This window comes from Seriola aureovittata, chromosome 10, assembly GCF_021018895.1.
Source record: "Seriola aureovittata isolate HTS-2021-v1 ecotype China chromosome 10, ASM2101889v1, whole genome shotgun sequence".
Classification (NCBI taxonomy): Eukaryota; Metazoa; Chordata; class Actinopteri; order Carangiformes; family Carangidae; genus Seriola; species Seriola aureovittata.
This window is the reverse complement of record NC_079373.1, coordinates 645,460-668,855: the sequence shown is the minus strand read 5'-3', so window position 1 is coordinate 668,855 and position 23,396 is coordinate 645,460. Positions and strand designations below refer to the sequence as shown.

General features: G+C 39.2%; 1 protein-coding gene across 1 annotated transcript in view; it reads left to right on the top strand.

The window, feature by feature from the left end:
• Positions 1–23,082, top strand: part of smpd3 (sphingomyelin phosphodiesterase 3) — an 83,617-nt gene extending 60,535 nt beyond the window's left edge. The window contains exons 5-10 of the mRNA XM_056387261.1: positions 4,948–5,023; positions 8,360–8,521; positions 9,277–9,366; positions 14,022–14,085; positions 15,526–15,694; positions 17,429–23,082. Coding sequence (XP_056243236.1) covers positions 4,948–5,023; positions 8,360–8,521; positions 9,277–9,366; positions 14,022–14,085; positions 15,526–15,694; positions 17,429–17,530 — 663 coding nt within the window. The 3' untranslated portion in view covers positions 17,531–23,082. The remainder of the gene's footprint in view (positions 1–4,947; positions 5,024–8,359; positions 8,522–9,276; positions 9,367–14,021; positions 14,086–15,525; positions 15,695–17,428) is intronic.
• Positions 23,083–23,396: the final 314 nt, after the last annotated feature.

Here is a 23,396-nt window from a genome sequence, read left to right as displayed (position 1 = left end):
CCGTAACTCTGCATGTCCTTACAATGAACTTCCTTAATGGCTTTTGACTTATGCCAGGCCAGGTATGTACTCTACACTACTAATCAGGTCATATCTGACCATGGTTTGTTTAAACAGCTTCATCTGACAGTTGTTATGCTGTGCATCAAAACATTTCATAAACATGTAAAACTGTTTGCACATTGGCTCTCAGTACTGAGAACAGCTATAGTCTTCACATGGTCATCTACCGTGGGTGAGAGCAGGTGATGTGAAAGTTGAAAGGCTGCATTCAAATCATGCACTACTCACTGGAATAACAATTACAGTATTGCACAGAGTCTTTAAAAGGAGCCAAGAACTTCACAATCTCAGAGGCTCTAGGCGTTCACTTCACCATTGGCTTGTTTCTTTCAAAAAGTTGTTCATCTCACTGATCATTGAGTCCATGGTGGGAATGAATATGCTTTTTCTGACCACATCCTTGCTGTGAACATGTGTTTGAATTTTGTTTCCATATGTCGATGTGACAAAAATGTTCATGTACACTGCTTTATGTGTGTTTGGTTTTTGGTTTGACAATGATGGTGGTAATGTTGCTCTCATGACATGTTTCTATCACTGACCACAGCTCATTGAAGCTGTCCAATATTCTTCAAAGGTCTGTCTGAGGTCAATCTTCGGTCTCTGGAGCGTGTCAGATAAAAACACTACAAGAAGCCCTGTGAAATTCAAGTCAGTTTGAGAGCAGGGTCCTCTTGCCTCTGCAGTCTCTTTTGGTTAGTCTCTTATCACAGCATTCTTCAAATTATCTTTAATTAATCTTATATTTATATTATCTATCACTGTTTTAAATCACACATATATAACAGAAACAGATTCACTGGAATTTATATGAAGATTGAACAAAAACATACCATGAGTTCCAGGTGAAACTGCAGCAGGATCATCTGGCTCCATGTCTTTGCGATTCTCTTTTATTCTTGTCTTCATCCCTCACATTCATTTCTTCTTCTCCCTCTTCTCTAGCTCTCATTTCCTTATCTGTTCCCTCTATGGCTTCATCGTTCTCCATCTGTCCTGCTCTCTCCTCCTTTTCCATTTCTTTCCATATACTCCTTCTTTACAGTCTACACAATTTTCTTGATGAATAAGATGGAAATGCCTCAAGTTTTGAAATTCCTTATATTTGGTTTGCACTGCAGGCCACATCAACATCTCTGACCTACAAAAGTATAGGTGTGAAAGGATCTTATTTTTTACATTACTCTATAGGAGCATGTAGGTAGGTAAGTTGCAGTGAAACTTTTTAAATGACTTAATCCCATCTTGGCCAGTGTATTCCCAGTGTGACAGCGAAGGAAGCAGCCTGTATTTTTTTGCTAATCAAACCAAGTCCTTAAACGTTATGGATTCAAACACAAAGCAGTAGTGCTTGTTTAACTGTGGAACGGCGCACCAACAGTTGATCAGTAAAAGGCAAAATGCTCTTCCAAATCACATCTGTGAAATGTGTTTAGTGAGGAACCTTTGGCTACACTGATAACAGACCATCAATGAATGAACTTTAGCATACATAACACTCATTACTAACTTAACTTTGTTGGTTAAAGCTCTGACTTCACCTGACTTCACTTGTTCCTCTCCTCAGTGCTATAGGGAGACTCAGTTAAGACTCAGACTCAAGTTAAATTGAGTCATTTTTAACTGCTGACTTTCTTTTTTTGTTTGCTTGTCCTCTTTGTTTTAGTGATTTGACAGCTTAGCGTGACTCGTTTAACAATTACACTTTCAGGAACTGAAAAACCCTTGAAAAGAAAGCACCTAGCAATGGATCAAGCAATCGGATTTTAACACCAAAGACTTGGGACGTTACTTGGACTTGAACCTTTGTACTTGAAAATACTTGATACCGTCATTTAAAAAGTGTACCACGAATCAGTTCATTTATGAATAAACATCATTATCAATATTAACACTATTCATTCTTGGCAAGTCAGTACTTCATTACCCACATTCCCAGTTGCATCTACCACCAAACCCCATCCCCTAGTTTTTCTGTACTACAGGCTCTGTCTTAGCCATTGTACAGCAATGATCTGTTTAAGCAGACGAGAGTGTTGCTTTGTCTTCTAAATAAGATGGCCATGTGAAGCAATCTGCTAACATTACAGTACAGCAAAATAACATTAGTCCCTTCACTGAAAATGAACAATTTCAGCCGGAAAAAAATACTCAATTACCCAAGTACTCAATGCAGAAAAATATCCTGAGAGCAAAATGGAGCACCATGCAAGCAGAGGGATAATAAGCAAACGCCACACAAAAAGGCCAGATGTTCTCCTGTTTAATACAAAAAAAAGGTGAAGTACTATGTTTGTCAGAGGATTATTCCTTGCCAGACAGCAAGCTTTTAGAACAGCAAATGTAAATGCTTTCATTAATTGAATAAACAGCATGTTGAGTTGCTGTTGTGTGTTGTGTTGCAACCGACAATGGCCTGTAGCATGTATGTATATATAAAAATGATGCAGTGTGAATTGTTACTGTAGTACTGAACTAAATTCATTCCCTCCTTGAGGATGGAGCTATGTCAAGAGCTGTTCACCTCCTTTCATGGCTGTATTGTGCCTTGTTATAGATCTGCTCCACCCAGACGCTTTCCCACTTCAAACTAAACACCCCACAATCACTATCTCTCTTTCTCTGCAACCATTGATTCCTCCTCCTCCTCTTCTTCATCAGTCTGCATCCACCCACAAGCATTTCAGAGCTGCCAGCCTCTGCCTCGCTCCATGTCTTGTCTCTGTGATGTTTCTCAACACTGGTGCTGAAGGTGTCTGATTAACCAGCTTTGCTCATACTCTGCTGCTGAAGGAACAGAGAAATTGAGGTCAGGAAGAAGTATTGAAAAATGTATAAAGTGTATCAGGACATGTTGAAATATCTTCAACTGTGTTTAGCTCACGCTGATTGAGTCCACAGAACATCTGAATTGGGTTACTTGACATTTCAAATAACAGTTTCTGCTCTTTACTGGCTTAAATCCTGTGTTGTCCAATATAACTAAGAGTCAGAACTAGCCATGCTAACAGCTCTGTGAGGTTGTACTCATCTGCATTTGAGCTAAATGCTAACATCATGCTCACAATGCTAACACACAAATGCTGATAAGGTATCATTTTTACAATGTTCACTGTCTTAGTTTAGCATGTTAGCATGGTAAACATTCAAGTATAAATATTACAATTCATCCTGAGGATAAGATTAATTTGTGTACAAATGATAACTTTCATGGCACTCCATCCAACACTGAAGTTATTATATATATATATATCAACCCTATGAAGGCAAAGATAGGAGATGACCAAAATCTGCAAGATTCTTTCTCTGGGAACTATGAATGTCTGTATAAAATTTCATTGCAATCCATTTTATAGAGATCATGTGATCATTCATTTTAAATGATAGCCTGTTTCTTTTATATTTGATCCACAGGAGAAGAAGTGGGGATAAAAAATAAGCCTCAATCAACAGGAAATTCAAATAAAATGCCCATGCTGGACACGCAAAATGGAGGCATAATTATAAACCATGGAAACACTTTTTAAGTTAACCAGGATATTTTTGTAGCGTACTTGTGTGTCTGTAAGTGGACACAAGAGGCAAACACTATCTGAATGTTGAATGCTGATCAGTGGAGGGAGCACAGATCACAGCAGACAGCAGGTTTCCAGCAGTGTTCCCTACATCTTGCACAGTTACACCTACAACAGTCTTCAGCTTCTAGAGATTGCAGTCCAGTTTTTGTTTTCAGTTATAAAAATACGTCTATAGTTTTGTTTATGCAGTACATATATGGTACACCTTTCTTCGTACATAAAAATGGACCGTACATGATCCGTGCATTGTTTTCTCCATACTCTCATCCTGATCTTATATATGATTTTTTATTTTATGATAATCTTTTTTCACTGGTGATACGTCTCTACTTGACGGAAGCACACTGCATTCAGCAAAGAGTGGAGGAAATGTCTTATAATCAATAATAATTCAATAATTTTTCAAAAAAGGTCCCATAATAACATAAGCCATACGTCATTTTAAAGAGATCTCAGAATTACAAGAAAATGATTTTTTTTATAAGATGTGAATCTTGTTATTACAGTAATTTTATATTGTAATTATGCCATTACATAATTAGTATGTAAATATTGCAATATTCATCCTATACCTATACCTATAACCTCCTTTTGAGGTTGCAGCAATCCCAATTGACACTGGTGTGCACCTGGACAGGACACTAGACTATCACAGGGCTGACATATAAAAACATTCACACCTGGATTGTGGGACTGCAGGAGGAAGCTGGAGTCCCCAGAGGAAACCCATGCATGAAACCCATGCGCCCTAATAAGTAGTCCTGGATCATGTCATTAGGGGATATGGATCTCAGAATTCAAAACATATAATAATTGCTCAATTTTTACAAAATAAGGATATTATAATAACAACTTGTAATTATGAAAATCTAATCTAATAATTATCCAATACCTTTTTTTATTCTTAGAAGATCCTTATGCCACCTTAATTATGAGGTAACACAATACTATGTAATTACAGACATATTCATAATAGCATTACATCATTATTGCTCAGTTTATTTTTTCACAGGTAAATGCAATGTTCTTCTGTATGTTTACATATGGTACATATTTTTCATTCATTTCCTTTCTCCCAAGATGCTGCTGTAATGTCGCACACCCAAACTGCTGTAGTAATGACTCTGTTTCCCTTCACAGATCAATAACGTTTCACCTTGCCTTTTATGATCTAACAGGCACAGGTGTTGTTATCTGGCATGTTTTACATACTGTACATACAACCACTTGTTAAATAGGCTTTGATGTTGCTCGTTTGAACACGACAAAGTGACATCAAGTCATGTTTGTCTCTGGTCCCCTGCAGGTTCATGTGGGCACTACCCATCAGGAGCAAAGGGTTGTGGGATATCTCACGTGTACACACCTCCATGCCATAGAAGGTAAAGTAACATACTCTGCATTGTCCAAACTCTCTCTGTCACACTCTTTCTGTTTCTCAAACACCAATATGCGCACATGCACACAGGAATGCATTCATTTGATTTCCATGACATTGCCTTTCACTTTTTAAGGCTATTTGTACAAAGAGGGGAGAACATCTTTGCTTTATCAGTGTGTGTGTGTTTGTGTCTTTGCGATTGTCTTTCACTAGAGCAGCCAGATAGCTACACTACACACTAACTACACACACATACACACACAGTGTATGTGTGTGTATGTCCATATAGCTAGATAAATGGGTGCATCAAAACCCCTGCGTGCCTCCTCCTGCTGTTCCCATGGCGACTGGCTCAAGCTGTTTAAGGCGTCACAGCCCTATTTAAAGCCTCTGCTCGATGCTTCCCTCATTTTTTACAGAAGACACGTGTCCCCCTTCGCCTGCTATTCTGAGTTCCTCCTACGCTTTTCACAGGACTAAATATAGCAGAGTCAGAGATGTTTCTAAAAATACATTACACATGAAACTTTTGGCGGGGAGGGGCTGGAATGTGGGCATAGTGCCTACATTTTAAAAAATTTACAACATATTTCAGATCAAAAAGTATCATGAAGTGCATTCAGAAAGTCTTCAGACCCCTTCTGTTTTTTCACATTTTGTTATGTTACAGTAGTATGCTAAAAGAAAAATCATTTTTCCCTCATCGATACCCCATAATGACAAAGGGAAAACTGAATTTTAGAAAGTTCTCTAAATTTATTAAAAATTAAAAAGTGAAATATCAATTCTACACCTTGACTGGAGTCCATCTGTGGTAAACTCAGCTGATTGGCCATGATGTGAAAGACACACACCTGTCTATATCAGGTCTCACAGTTGACAATGCAGATCAGAGCAGAAACCATGAGGAGGAAGGAACTGCTGCAGAGCTCAGAGACAGGACTGTGTCGAGGCTCAAAAACATTTCTGCTGCACTGAAGGTTCCTGAGAAGAACAGTGGTCTCCATCATTCTCACATGAAGAAGTCTGGAACAACCAGGACTCTTCTAGAGCTGGACCTGGACTAACTGAGACATCAGGGAGAAGAGAGGAGACCAAGAACCTGAGGTCACTCTGGCTGAGCTCCAGAGATCCTGAGTGGAGATGGAGAAACCAGAAGGACAACCATCACTGGTCTTTGAATTCAAAAAGACTGCCTTAATGCACTATTTAACAAGTTTTAAAATGCTTAGTGCAAAAGATGCACAATTGCCATCCTTCAAAGTTGGACAAAAGAAGGCTGCATTCGCTATTTCAATAGGATTTTTGTTGAATTACAAATATATAAATTGACATCATCATCCACACACAGAAAGTCAAGCTGAAACAAGCAAACATGCAGACACGCAGATACACACAATATTCAAGTATTCATAAACTGTAACTGTACAGCAAACACGCCCCCACAGCCTCTATCTCTAAGTGATTGAGTAACAAAAAAACCATTACATTTCCATGTACTTGAGCTCGGGCTGAGAGTAATCAAAGCCAAAGCCACCCACTCACCCACCAATATCTTGACACCTCTTTGTTTCTCACACTCTCCACTATTCAGCTGTTATATCTCTCACACAATCTCACCCACCATCTCCCTCTAGTCACCTCTTCCCTTCTCTCTCTCTAACGCCAATATCTCTGATTTACTGGTAGGAATGGACAGAGAAAAATGTTGCCAAAGCAAAATAGCACCAAAGGGGACTTTATATTATGTCACTAAAATTAGCAACATAATAAATTCATGCAATAACTTAGTAAACAGATGTCATTAAGTATGGAAAGAAAACACAGTCAGTAAAATCAGGGACACTACTGTTTTTTTGCAGTATGTACTTGTGTCACATGGCAAAACAGTAATTCTAAGTTTAATTAATTAATTATGAGTTGTATGCACATGCTGCAAAGTGCCTGACTGGAATTAATTGGTTGATTTTGCTGCTGTTCTCACCTGTGAACTGCATATATGCATTGAAATACCAATGCATATACACCTACATATTTGCCTGGTAGCTTCAAGATGCTCTTCAATAATAATAGTTTTATCATATATTATTATTATCACCATATAACATGTTTTACCCCTCCCCTTTTAAAAATGTAACACGTTTACTCAGAGACATTTGAACTGTCTTTCTTCACCTGCTGCAGTTAGTGTAGTGTCTCGTCTCCAATCAGTTTCTGTTACTGGTACAGTTTATTGCTGCTTTGCCTGAACACAGTTAATGTTCCTGTTTTCTCCAGTTTTCCCTTTTCTTTCACAGTGTCTAATTACCTGCTGTACATTTAAACTTACACTCGTTCTGCTCCAGCACCCAGAGCTCTCTGATCCTTTTCATGACTTTCACTAACTCAGCAGCTACATGCTGTTCCAGTGTGCATGTTACTTTAGCTTAGCAGTTAGCACTGCCTTCTCTCTGTCTCCCTCTTGCTCGGTGTGTCTTGGACCAACAGATGAAGTTATTCAGTGTAGAGTATTGTGATGTTTATTACATCTTCAGTGATGTCTGCTGTCTTACCTTCGTCACAGCTCTGCTCATTAATCGAAGCCGCTCCAGTCTGAGATTGTATGTGTACAAAGCAGCCTTCAGGGTTGATAGACTATTACTCGTGACATGTAACCAATCAGATGGTGCTGTGGACATGACACTGCAACGCACGTTTGTTCATTTTACTGTCAGATCTGTCAGTGTAAGTCCTGTCATAAAAGTATGTTGTTACATATCCTTGAACATTTTTAAGTGGTTATATGGAAATTCTGTAGCGTTCTCAATGGGTATATAGCATATACCTGTGTATCACATAGACTACACCACTGATAAGCATTCATTTGGAGTTTCTTGCTACCTGGTGAAAGTCCAATATACACTCTCCTACTTTTATCTCTGTTTATGTTTTAGCTTGTTTAGCTGCTAAATCCAACACAATGTTCACCAGCCCGTTGCTCACTCCATCTGTCTACTGTTTGGTGCTGGGCAGGTTCATTGGGTTTATCATAGCTTTTTCATTAAAAATGCTGCTGATGGAAACAAGCTTGTTGAGAGTGGTGAGAGTGAACCACAAAAGTAAATTTGCAGACCATAGAATCAAAAGAATGTACTGAAAGACAATTATTCACCCACAATGGCGATACTAAATTATGTTGTGAGGTCTTTGACTGTCCCTCTCTTACTCTCTCTCTTTGTAGATCAGTTCAGGTCAGTTTCATTCAGGCAAGCTCAGGTCACTTTATGGAAAGGACTTTGCATTCATTTGCTTCCTCTCTCTCTTCACTATACACACATGCACATGCACCCTCCACCAGGTGATGCTTCTGTACGATGTGAGCAGCTGGACCTGTTGCTCCGCTGGGGGGCTGAGTTTCGTCATTCCTCGTCCCAACCACCTGAAGGAGAGAAGGTGCTTGAAGACCTGGTGGCCTTTGATGTCATCCTGGGAGACCTCAACTTTGACAACTGCTCTTCAGGTATCCAGTTGTCAGGGCTAAACCAATATATTCTAAACCAAACATGATTTTATGCCAGTCAGTTCGCACACCAACCTGATGGAGGATTCATCTTTCCCAAAACGCAATGAATGTCTGTAATGTATAGTTAATGTAAGTATATGTAAAGCCTTCTATAAGTGTGCTAAAGGGTAGTTGCATGGTGCCAGGGTCTTGACAGTGGAAGCTAATAAAATAATATATAATATCTTTAGTTGAGGTGTAATATAGAAAGAAATGACTCATCAGTAACATATTATGGGAACATTGCTTTTCCCTTATTAAGATGCAATTAATTTCTGTATCAGTATTAATATCACAGTTACTAAATAAGCTATTATCCGTCTTTCTACCTCATTGAAATATGATTGATGTTAATTTTTGAAAAAATATATGACTCACCTGTACCTTGATTATTCTTCATTATATGATTTTCTGGTCATTTACAGTTACTTATAACTGTGTGTTGAAAGAAAGTTATGTTTGATTTCATTTTAGTAAATATTTGTCTTGCATCACAAGGCACAGTGTTTCACGTACACAACAAAACAAATTTAGCCAGCCAACTGCTGTCATATAATGGAAATCAGACATATTGAAGTATACAGTGAAAAAGTCATGTAACATCTTCAACAGAAATGTCAGTAATATGTTACACTTTTGTCATATTTAGACTAAAACTGTGAATGTGTAACCTAATATTGTTATTTTGTGTGTGTGCTCTTGTGTTTTTTCAGAGGACAAACTGGAGCAGCAGCATGCACTTTTTACTCAATACAAGGACCCATGTCGCCTTGGGCCAGGAGAGGACAAACCATGGGCTCTAGGTACGTATGCACACACACATACATAAACACACACACGTTCCTCTAGGGACACATCACATATACCATTACTTATGCACATAAAACATCTAACTCAAGCTTTCACAGATGCAAACTTTCAGAAACTGATCCTTAGAAAATGATGTTATACAGATATACAGATGTTGCTATACATACATAACCTCAGTGGCTCAGGAAATGTGGTGATCTATACAGTGCATGCAGAGCAGTGCAGACTATAATCTGGCTCTATCTGGCTAAATCAGGATGGGTGGGTGCACTGTGTGAATTAAAATACACCCAGTACAGTGTGCTGATACATGGGCATTAGTGACGTAAATACTGGAGGGTTTTGGTCTGGATATGAAGCGTTATTTAGGCCAGTGGTATTTTAGGGACAGTGTGGGCAGGACAGAGTGAAAGGGCTCGTTTAGAGAAGGGCTTATTTATTTGTACAGGGACATTTTGCACAGCCAGCCAGGGGAGCACATCCTGTTTGCTTGCTGTGGATACAAGGATGGGATGGGGGGGGGGGGGGGGGGGGGGGGGGGTTAATGGTAGTATAAATGAGGGGTGTTATTATTTACATGATATAATACAACATTAAATCAAAAGAAAGCCAAACAAAGCCACCCTGGGACTTTCACCTAGAGAATTATTATTTTTACCAGTAGGGCCTACTAATAGAGAAGGCACTCCTTCATTTTACAAAAGGAGCCAGGGACATGGTTCACGTTAGTTTGTTTGTTTTATTAAAGATATCAAAAATAGTAAAATTTGTAAAAAAAAAAAAAAAAAAGACATTCACACCAATACTTAATTAATGGGAAGGAGGGGCTAGTCAGAGCTGAGGCCCACCGGTAGGTTGTATCCCAAACAAAGTCACTCCAGTCACCCGTATCACCCACACACCCACTAGTGAAAATCAAGCCTGAGGTGCATGACACAGCACCCAAGGAGATACCGCCATCGGAGACACCAATCCCACCACCTCTCAGCTTCTGAGAAGGACAGAAAAGAAAAATCAGTCAGTGGGGTTACAAAAAAAAAAAAAAACTAAACTTACAGAAAGCTGAATAAAGCAAATTTATCACTACAGGAAAATAAACAGAATAGGGAAAAAAAATCAAGTCGAACTAAACTTGAATCACAAAGTAATTACAAAATCTCAATGATCTGCAATTTGCTCAAAAATAACCTCAATAAACTTACAAACAACAAACAAAAACAAAAACAACAAAATACTAATTGCAAGTTCCAGTTCAAATTTAGTTTTAACCAACAAAACAAAAAATAAAGTGAAATGATAGGCAGCTAGGCAACAAATTAATGACATAATTGGGTCAGGTTGCCCAAAGAGAAAACAGAACGAGGAGTGTAAATTACCCCCATCGTAGCTTTAGAATGGCCCAAGGCAACGGAAAGCCGCATCCATACACAGACACACGACCAGAAGTCGAATGCTACAGCCAAGCAACACAAAGTAAGCAACATGAAGCAGAGCAGAGCGTGAAGCAACTAGAGCAAGCCAAGCTGGAGAAAAGCCCAAGCGAGGTAGGCAAGGCAGACCATCCGAGACAAGGCAGAAAATCCAAAGCAAAGCAGCAGCGTTTCTGAAGGTGGGTTAGCGTAGCCGCCACAGCTCCCCAATGAACCAGTTACCTGTATACCCTGTCATACGTAAAGGGAACTTAGTCTTAAGAATAGTGGCTAGAAAGAACAGAAACTGTCGCTATATGGCTCACATACCAATCAGACAGCAGAGGTTTACACACTCAGCAAGAGGGAAGCATTTAATGCCATACCGCTACAATTACCCCTGTAAACAAAAACGAAAGTGTCGGCCACACGTGCAGCATCGAAACTGCTAGCAAGAGCAAGACCAGCTGACAGCTACTAGTATTTCTAGAGTGCTCTCCCGCAGCGATCGGCTACTGAGAGCCAAGTAGTTGAAAGCCACACAATATATCACATTCGTGTCAAACAGGGATGCAGCATTTCTTGTACTGCTACATTGCTATGAGAAGAGGGGAAGAGGGAGGCAAAAAGAGAAGAATATATCAATGAATCAATAAAAAAAAAGGGGAAATTATCCCATTTCATAAAGCTTAGTGCAGAGAGCCAGGCTGCCAGCTATTCAGATGTACCAACAGTGTGTCGACAGATTTCCTGAAATGTGCTGAACTCTGAGAGCTCCAGGAATCTTCCACTGACGCTGCCCTGCCAACCAAATGCAGTGACAACCTACAGAGCTTGTGTTGTATCTAAATCACAGGCAATTATGACAAGCCCATTCGATAGTTAAAAAGCAGTGACGTGGAAGCAAAGTCACACAATTGAAGCTCTTAAAATTCAAGTACTCAGTTAAAACATCATGCCATTGAGCATCTGTACTATTAATATGTATTTCTTCATGTTATGTCTCTCAGTTCATGTGTGATGACAGATTAAACATGTCAACCACAAACCAAAACCCCAACAAGTATAGTAACTGTGGCTTTCCATGTATTTTAGGAGTTGTGGTCAAAATTTGTGTGAATGAACTTTTTTTTTTTCCCACACACACACACACTACAGCTTGTGGGTTACATCAGGACTTATGAGGACAGATAAACTGGAGTCACAGTATATCTATACTCAAAGGAGCTGGAAGCAGCATAGCAGACAGGCAGCAGCTGAGTATGTTTTCTTAAACCTGCTTTTAAACTTGTGAGAAGTGCTGGCTGCAGATCTGATGCCTACTAGGGCTCCCAACAAGAGTGAAATGACTGGAGTAACTTTAAAGTGCGCCTCTTTCCACATGCTGTATTTTAAACACTTTATCATTGGCCTCACATCCTCATTGTCAAAAGGGTGTGTGGGTGCTTGTCTCTCTGGCTGCCGATGATGATGTATTTCAGTGGTTTCCTACAGTGGACTGTGTTCTGAGGACCATAAAGCAGAGATATATGTTCTCAGTATTAAATTCTGCTGACACCTCCTTTGCTACGTCTAAAAAAAACAAGTTGTGCTTTAAGAGCAGCGATATGTTGTTTGAAGCATATACTAGATCAATGAGTAGGGTACAGAAAATAACTGTGGCCATATTTTCAGATATGTTATCGCGAATGAAAAACTTTCTCTCACCTGACCAGGTTACTGCATTCTGTAAATTTACACAACGGTGCAGCAAGATGATGTCATACTGTATATCCACATACATACTGTGTGTCCTCTCACCAGTGCATCCCCTTATTTTGACTCAAGCATTTCAATCTTTTGCGTGATTTTACCTGAACATCTACAGAGTTCAACATGTTGACAGTTTATTCAATCCTGCCTCCTAGAAATGACACTTGTATACAACTGAGCTGTAAACACAAAGAGAAAACATAACCAAGACTGGATTAAGTTTTCTAATCAGGATATGTTGTTAATTTAGGTATTTGACAAGTCATAAATACACTGATGCTATAAATGTTCACAAACACACACAGTCATTGCTAGTGGATGTTGAACTGCGAGATCGGATGTTTTTGCATTAAACGTGAAGTGAACAGAACATGTTAATTTTAGAATAAGAATAATTTAGTATAAATTATTAGTACAAAGTATAGTTTGGAAACCAGCCCTCGTGTGGTCTCTTATATCAAGGATGAAGATGTTGAATGGTAAATGGTGTACCAAAGTTACATAATAAATCACTGAACATCCTTTGTGATCACATCATCTGATAAGTCATGGATATCTAAAGTATTCCACTAAGAGAAAGAAAAGTGTGCCACCAGTACATGGTTAAAGCTTTGCAATCTATCTAGATTTAGAGATTTTTTTTTTCAAACAGACTGGGTAAAATGGTTCAGGTCTTGTTACAGACAGTCCACTGAGCTGCTCTGGTTTCCCAGCTGGAAGAGGAAAAGAGCTTCCAATACACGGAGCCTCATCTCCATTACAGCAAATAAACTACTTTCATTCCATGTATCATTATTACTAATGGAGGCAGAGGAATAACGAAACATAAGACACAGCGAGCAGAGAGAGCAGGAGAGAGGGAGGGAGAGAGAGAAGTCATCCGTAACAAGGTTTCGTTCTAACGACTATGACCAACTCTACATATCAAACAGAGGGAGTTAGACAAAAAGTCTGTTATGTTCTGGAGTTGAAGTAAATAAATACTAAATTATTGTGGATCCAGACGGAAGTTTTGGTCTGTGTGAGAGACTAAAAAGGAAAGACAGTCTGTCTCAGGCCCACTTGGTGGTTCACTTGATGGAGTGCATGTCAGGGCTTAGTCCTTGCTGCGTCAGCGCGAGTCGCTGCTCTACTAAGTTTCTCTCTCAGTAAACATGTTACAGTAAATCCAGCTGAAATCACAGCTGTCTTTGTCTTTCATTTATGTGTTTGGGGATTTTGTCAGACAACGTAAGAGTTATAAAATCAGGATTTGACACAGGACAGATACTAGGTTTAGACCTAGTCTTGTTTAAGACAGCACTTCATTTCTTTGTGGGATAGTCGAATATACTTCAGCCACAAGCTATTAGAAAAATGAAATAAAGTAGAAGAGTGAGTCTTGTTTTATGGGAGTTTTAAGGGAGACACCGAAATGATGAGTAGAGCAGATTTGTCAGTTGAAATGTGTATGACTGTGTGTGACTATCTGCCCTGTGATTCAACAGGTACTCTTCTGGATCCCAGTGGCCTATATGACGACGAGGTCAGCACACCTGAAAGTTTACAAAAGTGAGTTACACACACACACACACACACACACACACTCAATCAAGCCCAAATCTTTACTACAACCAATAGAAGCTAAAAACCAACCCATACCCTTACTAGCACTTACTCTGCACTTTCACTGCACTTCTTTACTTGAGCTCCTTGCACTTGTATAGAGACAGGCCGCGTTTTGACCAAAAAGTACCTGGAACTTTAAGTTCTTTTTTTAAGTACTTTTCTTCTGGAACTAAAAGGTTCCTGTGGCCCATTGTTGTCTGCGTTTCCACCACGGCTTTCCACCGGGAAAATTATTACTTGACATTACATTATTCACAGCTCTTTGAGGACATAACATGACAAATTGCATCCTGTATATATTATATATATATATATATATATATATATAATCCCTAGAACACCAATCCCTAGAAGACCATGAGAGAGGACATCACTAGTTGTCCAAAGTAGAGACATTTCACGCAGCATTTTATTTTCAAATACGGGACGATCCTGTATTATACCTGACAAGTGGCAAACCTTAGCCACTCTGGTTGTTGTGGTCCTTTATTTTCTGAAGTCCTGTTTCAGTTTTTTTACCTTCTCCCAGACCTGTTTCGCGGTGTGGGAAATGTGTTTGCTCACTCAACTTGGTGCTCGGTCACTGCGGAACTTTAAACATCGTGGGTGAAATAAAATGCAGTTAGTACTCAGCCAGTCAGAAATGTTCAGCACTGCAGACCACACACCCCAAAATTCTTAACCTTTGGAAAGTACTACCCCCCGACCAGGTACCTTTTTAGGGGTCGATCAATTACCCCGGAACTAAATTTAGACCCTGGTTCCTGTGGTGGAAACACACATAGTTCCTCAAAAGGTTCCTGGTTCCTGGGGAAAGTTCCTGCAGTGGAAACACGGCTATAGATTTAGTACTTAGTACTCACACCAAGGTCTCCTACTGCACTGAAGCTTTAGTGATGTCCCTCACTTGTAAGTCACTTTGGATAAAAGCATCTGCTGAATGACCAAATGTAATGTAATGTAACTAAAAGTCTTATTCCTAAAATGAAAAGGTTTACCTTAGGGCTAAATGAATGTTGAGCCCCCATAATGTAACTCTTTGATTGAATATAAATAAACATTTGTCCTGCCATACTTGTGAGGACTGGCTCATTAAACATGCCCTACCCTGATTGCCGGTGTACCCAGCATTAACCCGGCACCATAAAAGGCTTATCACTCTATTGACCTTTGACCTGAGCGCTGCACTCCATGATTTGTGATTCTGTGCTCTCACTCTTATGATTTTGCTTGTCGCTGTTGTTTGTCTTGTTACTACCTTACTTTTCCTGTGTTTGGACTGTGAACGTTCAGGGCTACATCCTCTGTCCTTCTATGTATTTGTCTGTTTCTCAGTCCAAACTTCAGTCTACTGATCCTCTCCCTACACTGTGTGTCTGTCAGAGTGATGGAAAATGAGGAGGGGAGGAAGGAGTACCTGGTGTTTCCTCCCAGTAAGAGCCAGTGTCCTGCCAGCAGTCAGAAGGGGAGGAAGATCCCGCTGAAGGGCAATGGACGCCGCATCGACTACCTCCTCTACAGCGACGAGGGCCTGCAGCATGACTGGAAACTGGTATGGTTTATGGAAAATCTGTCAGTATTCAGTTCTTTTCTTATTGTCAGCAGAACCTATAAAAAGACAAACACCAACAATGAATTGACATGATCTGTGTATCCAAAGCCAGATAAATGTTATTCCCCTGTGCCATAGTGCTCCATTATTAATCAGAAACTATTAGCTGTCACCGAGCCACACTGCTGCACTGGGTGACATGATCTTCTCCAACAATGAACAGAGGTACTGTAACAACAACAATACAGATATACCAAGTTAAAACCAAAATTGTTTATCTGTACAATTTCCCCCGTGTTAAAGGTTTTTTTGTAAAGCAGATATGAAAGATGGGATAGCTATATAACATTATTTAAATTTGGTGATATCAGGTGAAAAGTTAAATAAAAACATAAAATATATGAAGGTGGGTTAGGGTTAGGGAAGTCAAAGTCAAATCATTCAGTCCATCACAATAAAAAAGATTTAAGATAAGGTAATTTTTTTTTTTTTTCCCTGCTTTCTTTTCTTGTCAATCATCTCACTATCACTTATGGGGGTCTCAACCCCCAGATTGGAAACCACTGTTCCAAACCAATAACAAATCTGCAATATCACTGACAATGAATAACAGATGTTCCAGCGGGCCTACTTCAACCAGTAAGTCAGAATCTTCCAGTCCATACAGTATGTGGACACAGAGACATGTAGACATGTGAATTCTACTCTACTGCAAGAATTCTGATAAACTGTGTGCTATTGTCTTGCCTTTTGTGATCTGCTTTATTCTGCCATGAATAGTTTCCTAGCTACAAGTCACTCTTCAACACTTGTTTTCCTGAGCCATGTGAAACATAACTTGAAGCCACAGGAGAATGTTTGACTTGTGAAACAGATTCAAAAAAAGAAAAGAAAAAAAGAAATCTGAAGACATAAAAGCTGGAGAGGGGAAAAATGATACACAACAACACAAACTGGGAAGGAAAGGAATGAGGGCAGTGCTGTGATGGCTGCCTGTCTGTGTGAGGGATTTACATAGAACAGCTTTCTCTCTCCCTCCTTGTCTGTGTGGCTCGCTGTGTCTCTCACACCACAGTCACTGTATGCCACCTTGTGGCAGAATGTAGTAAGTGCTCACATAGATTGTTGTTTTGCTTCCTCATAAACAAACCTCAAACCTCCTTTAATAGTTTTCACATTTCTTCATCATGTTGTTGTATTCTATGCTTGTTATATATCTTAAAAAATATCAAAAATTAATTATAATAAATACATCAATACATCTCTGAATATAGTAACTGATAACGATGATAGATTTCCTTTTTTTTTGTAACTGTAGTGCCAACACTAGAAATAAGTTGTAGTAATAGCAGTATTTGTCGCAATAATAATAGCAGCAGTTGTAGAAATATAACAGTAAGTAGTAGTACTGTTTATCATGGTCTGGATAAGTCCCCTCAGTTCCAGTGAAGGGGAATGTTAACACTACAGCACACAGTGACACAGTGTTCTTGTTTGGGGAGGTCTGGTTTCAACATAACAACATCCTGAGCACAAAGTCAGTCCCATTAGAAACAGTTTCCCAGTTTGGTGTGGGAGAACTTGACACACTGAAGTAGTAGCTGCTGTAAAACATGGAGGGTAACACTATAACACCAAGTGGCTCACAGCTTTAAAGTTCTTCAGAATAAAAGCTGAGATTGTTGAAGTCATGATGATTCGATGACAATGTTTCTCATCTATTCCCCCCTGCAGGAAATCGAGGAGTTCAGCTTCGTCACCCAGTTGGCTGGCCTCACTGACCACCTCTCTGTGGCCATGCGACTGGCTGTGTCCACCGGGGAAGAGGAGCCTTAGGTAGATCGACCACTTGAAGCTTTTTAAAAATACTGCCATGGAGGAATGACAGACAACCAGGGAGAGGAGAAGAGGTTAAGAGTTTACAGATACGGAGCTGCTTCTGAGACACACAAAGCAGGGGTGGGAGAGGATTAAATGGACAGAGAAATGGACGCATGAATTAACGGAGGAGCACTCAGTGGATGAATGGATATAGCGCAGGTAGATAGAGAGATAGCAGGAGCAGAGGTGTGACATGAAAGACAAAGGAGTGGAGAGATAAGCAGGAAAATTCAGTGTAGAAATCCAGAGAGATATTAATTTTCCTGGGTAAACCACACACACACACACACACACACACACTCACACACACAAACACACACTAAATATGTTACCAAACACACAAACACAAGTGATCAACATTGTGACTGTTGAACGTCACCTGGCCTCTCCGCTCCTGTCCTCAAACACTCCCTGAACCAAATTTGGAGATTTTTATTTACAGTAAATTGTTTCATGTAGTCAGTTTCCACACACTCCTTGTATTGGATCTATTTTAGCTTTAGTGTAAGTCAGCTTTTTTTTATGATTCTACCTTCAGGGACAGCTGGATCCTCATCCTTTAGTGACTGTGTCCAAAAGTGATGAGAGTGAAATGTACAGCTGCTGACTGGCCTTTACACTGACCATTTGTGTCCTTGTGTTGTGCACCTTTCTGAAAGGCTATTGGTCAGTTCTGCTGTCAGTCATTCACCTTACTACTCCCACATCAGTCCCAGGAACCTCAACAAGTGTCTTTTTTTTCTAAAAAAAAAAAAAAAAAATGAAAGAAAGAAAGAAAGAAGAGAAAATTCACATTAGTCTTTCTAAAAGGTGAAAATTAATATGATACAGTTTCTATTGTCGCCACATTACTTTTTATAGGAAGTTTAATGCCTGTTTAATACTATATTGTATGTTTCTAAAAAGAGGGAGGCTATTGTATAAAGGGATGAAACTGAAGAAAAAAGTTGTTTGATCCAGTGAAATGCATATAGCATGTTTTTCATGATTGATGACAATTCTAAGACTAACGGACATTTTAGTGGGAACCGAGGCTTTGCTGATGCATGATGGAAATGGTATCAGTTTACAACTTTAATATAGCCACTTGATAAACTTGCTTGCTTGAATCTGGATGCCTGATGAGTCTGAAACACACACCAATTGTAGGCCAGTGTGGCATATGTGCATGTGAGACTCCACCCTGTTGATGAAACCTAACACATACAAAGGTGTGCACAGAAAAACATACTCAGTATTTACTTAAAGTAGAAACAGATATCATGTACAGAGCTGTCAGGTGTTGTAACATTCCCTCTCCTCTTGAAATGACACCTCAGCCGTCTCCAGGAGAGAAGCTATTATCAGCTTTTTAGTTAACAGACCACTGTACCTATCTGGTCAGTGAGCCATTGCTGTGTTGTTTTTGGTGTGAGCACAGCCAGTTGTCCAATGGATCACAATTGATGGCAACTGCAAAACCTCATAATACAGACTATGAAGACCTACAAGCTGCACACACCTGGACAACAAGTTTATCTAAACACATTTTATCAAGTTCCCAAACTGACAGCCCACCCGCAAATATACAGAATTCATGCAGCGAAAGGCTAATAAATAAACACACAAACACACAAAGCAGTGTAATAACAATGCAACACAAAAAGTGTGTTCAGACTGAAAGCAAGAAAAACTTTACAGACAATGCAATTGGATATCAATGACTTTTGAAGATGTGGTTGAATGAGACAAGATGCATCTGACCAAGTTATCAATTTTTCAACTTAAGAGAAAGGTTTGCATTTATCCCAAAACTTCATGAACAAACAGGAAGACAAGGAGAACAGAAACAGCTGGGGTTGAAGTTTTGAGAAAAGTTGTATGTATGTTGCTAGTGTACACATAAACCATAGAGGAGAAGTTTTACTTGACATTCAGTCTAAACACACCTTTAGTATTTTGCCCCTCTCACCTGTCTGTATATTACAGTACTGACATACTGCTTCTGCTGCTGGTTGGACAACAATATACTGTACAGGAGGACGCACACCATTCAAGAGATTATAACCTTTAACTCATAATAATGCTATTAGCATAGCATTCACATGAGCATTCAACTCCGGATCTTTAACGGAGACACACAGACCATGGTGTCAAACAGGAGCTGGAACTTTGTAAAGAGCAGTGTTCAGTCAGTGTCATTGTTAAGAGACATGATGACGGTAAAACCTTCTTTGTGTCCCCTATAGACCTGTTGGCTAAGAGTGTGGAAGCCGGCATGACGCTACATTATTAGTAAAATCTGAAGTGAGATGCAGCCAGATCTAAGAGTTCTGTTTGGAAAGAAGTTTACAAAGTCATCAGACTCACTCAGTAAATTAGCCGCCATAATGTACTGGTCATACCAGACCAATTAAGGTTGTTGCAGCAAAACCTCTGAAACAACGAAGTGTGTGTTTTATTAATTTACTGAATTCAGCTTTTAGTTTGTAAGAGGAAGGTTAAGTTATTTTTTATTGAATATGTATTGGTTTCAGTAATGGTAGCCTCCCTGTCATCTAAACACTATGTGTGCTCACGTGTCAGGAGGAAACTCCGGATCACTGATCAACCATACAGGGAACACATGGATCACATCTGTGTCGATGTTGTCATCAGTCAACATGGGACATCTACCAAAATCATGCTGTACATTTCTTTTAAAGATGAGTGTAAAAAATTAGTAGAAAGCTTTCTTTGAATAAAACATGCATTACAGTAACAGTTTTCAGTAACAGGGTTTCAGATACAGTTTGAGCTCCATGGTCTACATGGTGAACAAAGTTTACAACAGTTTTTGACCTGTCTGTTTGCACAAGAGAGGAGCTTTATATGTGCTTGTATGATTGGGCGGCTCATTGTGTTATCTTTTTCAATACAAATGTGCAGTGTGAACACACTGTGCTGAAATGAAACAAAATATAGGCAGTAGAGTATGCATCATACAGGAGTATACAGTATCTCATACTCTTGCAAGTCAGTGTATATGTATGGTTTGTGAAAGTGAATGCAGGAAACATACAGGTAGTTTTGTTATGTATGTGAGTCCACAGATCACCTGGCTGCCCTGACACCCCCTCTGTCTCTTTATGACTCACTTTATTATGATTATTATGACTATGACTAAAATATTCTTCTTATTACTATGTTTTGTTTCTGTTCTTTTTATCAACGCAAGCTTCGCTATGTTTTTTTTTCCACTTGAATCAGTGTCAGACTTTTGCCAGTCACCACTTTTCAGTTCAGGGTGAAATTCAATGAGATCAAATCCTAGAATATGTTGTTTACTTGGTAAATAGTCATGTAAATACACTAGAGGTCAACAGTGAGTTACAGAAAGAATTGCCACATTTTATCTCAGAATGTTCTCGTAGCTTAAATAAGTAAAAGGTTTGATGAAAGTGTAAAAGTTTATTTAATAACATTTTTGCCTGTCCTGTTCTGTTACATGGCACCTGAATACTGCTGAACATTTCATTAATAAGTATGGAGAGACTTGCTTGGAGAGCAAACAGTAGGAGTTGTGTAGTGCTACATTTTCATGATGAAAATACACTTTTGTGTTATTTTTAAATGTTTAAGAATTTGAAGTGTTTTTTGTTTTGCTAAATTTTGTGGGTTTTTTCCTATTTTTAAAAATAAGAAACAAAAAGACTGAAGAAAGTGATTGGTTGATTTAAAGGTCAGAGGTGATGGTGTAAAGGCAAAGTTCTGGTTCATGTTGTTGGAGAGCCATAGAAGGAAGTCTATGTGGTAAATCAGTCAGTGAGGCATATTCGTTACTGGAGGAAACCAGAACTCACTAGATGGCGGGCAATCTCAGCGCTTTCTTGGGTGGTAAACAAACAAGTCAACAATTCAAAACAATTCAATGAAGAGAACTACAGAGTCAAATCATTCAACTTTAAAGTCAAAGACTGCACAGACTCTCTCACTGACTGCAGTGCGGTTGGAGGCTGCTCACCTTAGCAGTTGCGGTGTAGACTGTTTACCCCCGTTACAAATGATATGTATCCCAGAGTAACTGAAATGTCCAGGCTCTATCATGGAGCCATTAAGATCCATGGTACATGTTTATGGCAAACAAGAACATCACAATGTTCACACAACTCACAAAATCTCATCTGCCTCATCACACTGTTGCTAATGACAATCAAGCAACTAGAATTAAGCATTCATAGCCTTTCTGAGCCATCACAGCAACAAGTCTTCAAACTTAAATGACCATCTGATGCGACCCATAGGACTGCCTCCTGAAATAGTGCCTCTAGGGCAGCAGGCGTGACAGACTTTCATCATTATGGTTTCAATAATAAACACATAATTAAACTTATGGAACAGACACCATTTGTCAGATTTTAGATCAAAAACTACATGGTCAGGTTTAGCAAAAGGTCAGAGTTTGGGTTAAAATATGTACTTAAGGTTAGAGGACTGTCATCATCATGGTTACAATAAAAATGATCATGGTTGAAAGAAACAATGGTGATTATTGGTTCACACAGGAAACAAACACCAGACTTCTGTCATTTGTTCTGTCGACCTCCCCCATCTTTATAGTACGTCACTTGACTTCCTCCTTGGCTCTCGTAATAATGACCTCAGCTGTAGAGGTCACCTGACAATAAAACAAAACTGGGTTGTAATCAGTTACTTGCAGAGACGACCTTTGGGGTCATTTTTTTACAGACTCTGTGAAGCTACACGCCCACCACACTGACCCTCTGTAAACAAACACACAGTGTGAGCTGAGTCCAGCAGGAGTAAACACTACACCCCACAGAGGGCTCCTTTTCTAACTTGAGCTTTTCTTCAAATCATGTCAAAATAGAATGCACACATGAATTACATTTTCCCGGTGGTCATCTGATTTGTTATTATGTGATGAGAACATAGACACCAATATAATCTATGTATCCCCAGTGCTGAAATCAAACCAGTCAGGAAATAATATATTGATTGATAATCAGGATTGAAGATTATAGATACTGTATATCAAACGAGCACTATATACAGCTCATAATAAGAGAGAACTCATGAATTATTTTGGTGTCTAAATTCTAAGGTAAGCTAACAAATGGGACCTTTTGCTGACAAACTGCTGTATCTTCTGAAACATTTGTAGTATTTGTAATGTTTCTGTTCAACAAACAGCATCAGGTTCAGGACAGAGTTATTACACAGCAGGTCCCAGTTGAGCTTGAAGCTTTATAGCTGCATCTACTGTAATAATGCTTAATGCTTGTAGTCTGAGTAGAACCGATGCCTCACTTTGCTATCCTTTTCTGTTCTTATTTTCTATAATTTGTCTCTGTTCACGTTTCTTTAGTTGATTTTTGTCTTTGGATGGGGGGTGTGTCTCGATGGGCTCGTCTAGCTTGGTCTCAGTAACGTAGCTAGGGGATCAATAGCTTTTCTCTTTCTAAGCTTATTCAACAAACTGCTTATTTTCTTCTGCTTTTATAAAAAAACAAAGGATTTTCCCTCAATCGGTGTCTGTGTGGTTATTTGAACTCTGGACTGCTGTCAAAGCCTGTGGAAATAATCAAAGGGGAACCCTCTGGGCCTTCTAGGAACAAACATATCAACATTTAAATGTTGCATTTAATCTCTTTTATTTTATAATCATCCTCTTCTTATTCAAACGTTAGCCTCATTTTTAATGAAGTCTGCTTCAGAAATGAAAAGTTACTGTCATGAAACCATGAAAACAGAGTTATCCAGTCAGATTTTTCTTTTTCATTGCTTATGAACAGAAAAGGTTAGCTGGCTCCCTTGTTGGTTTGGACTTCATAACCTTGAC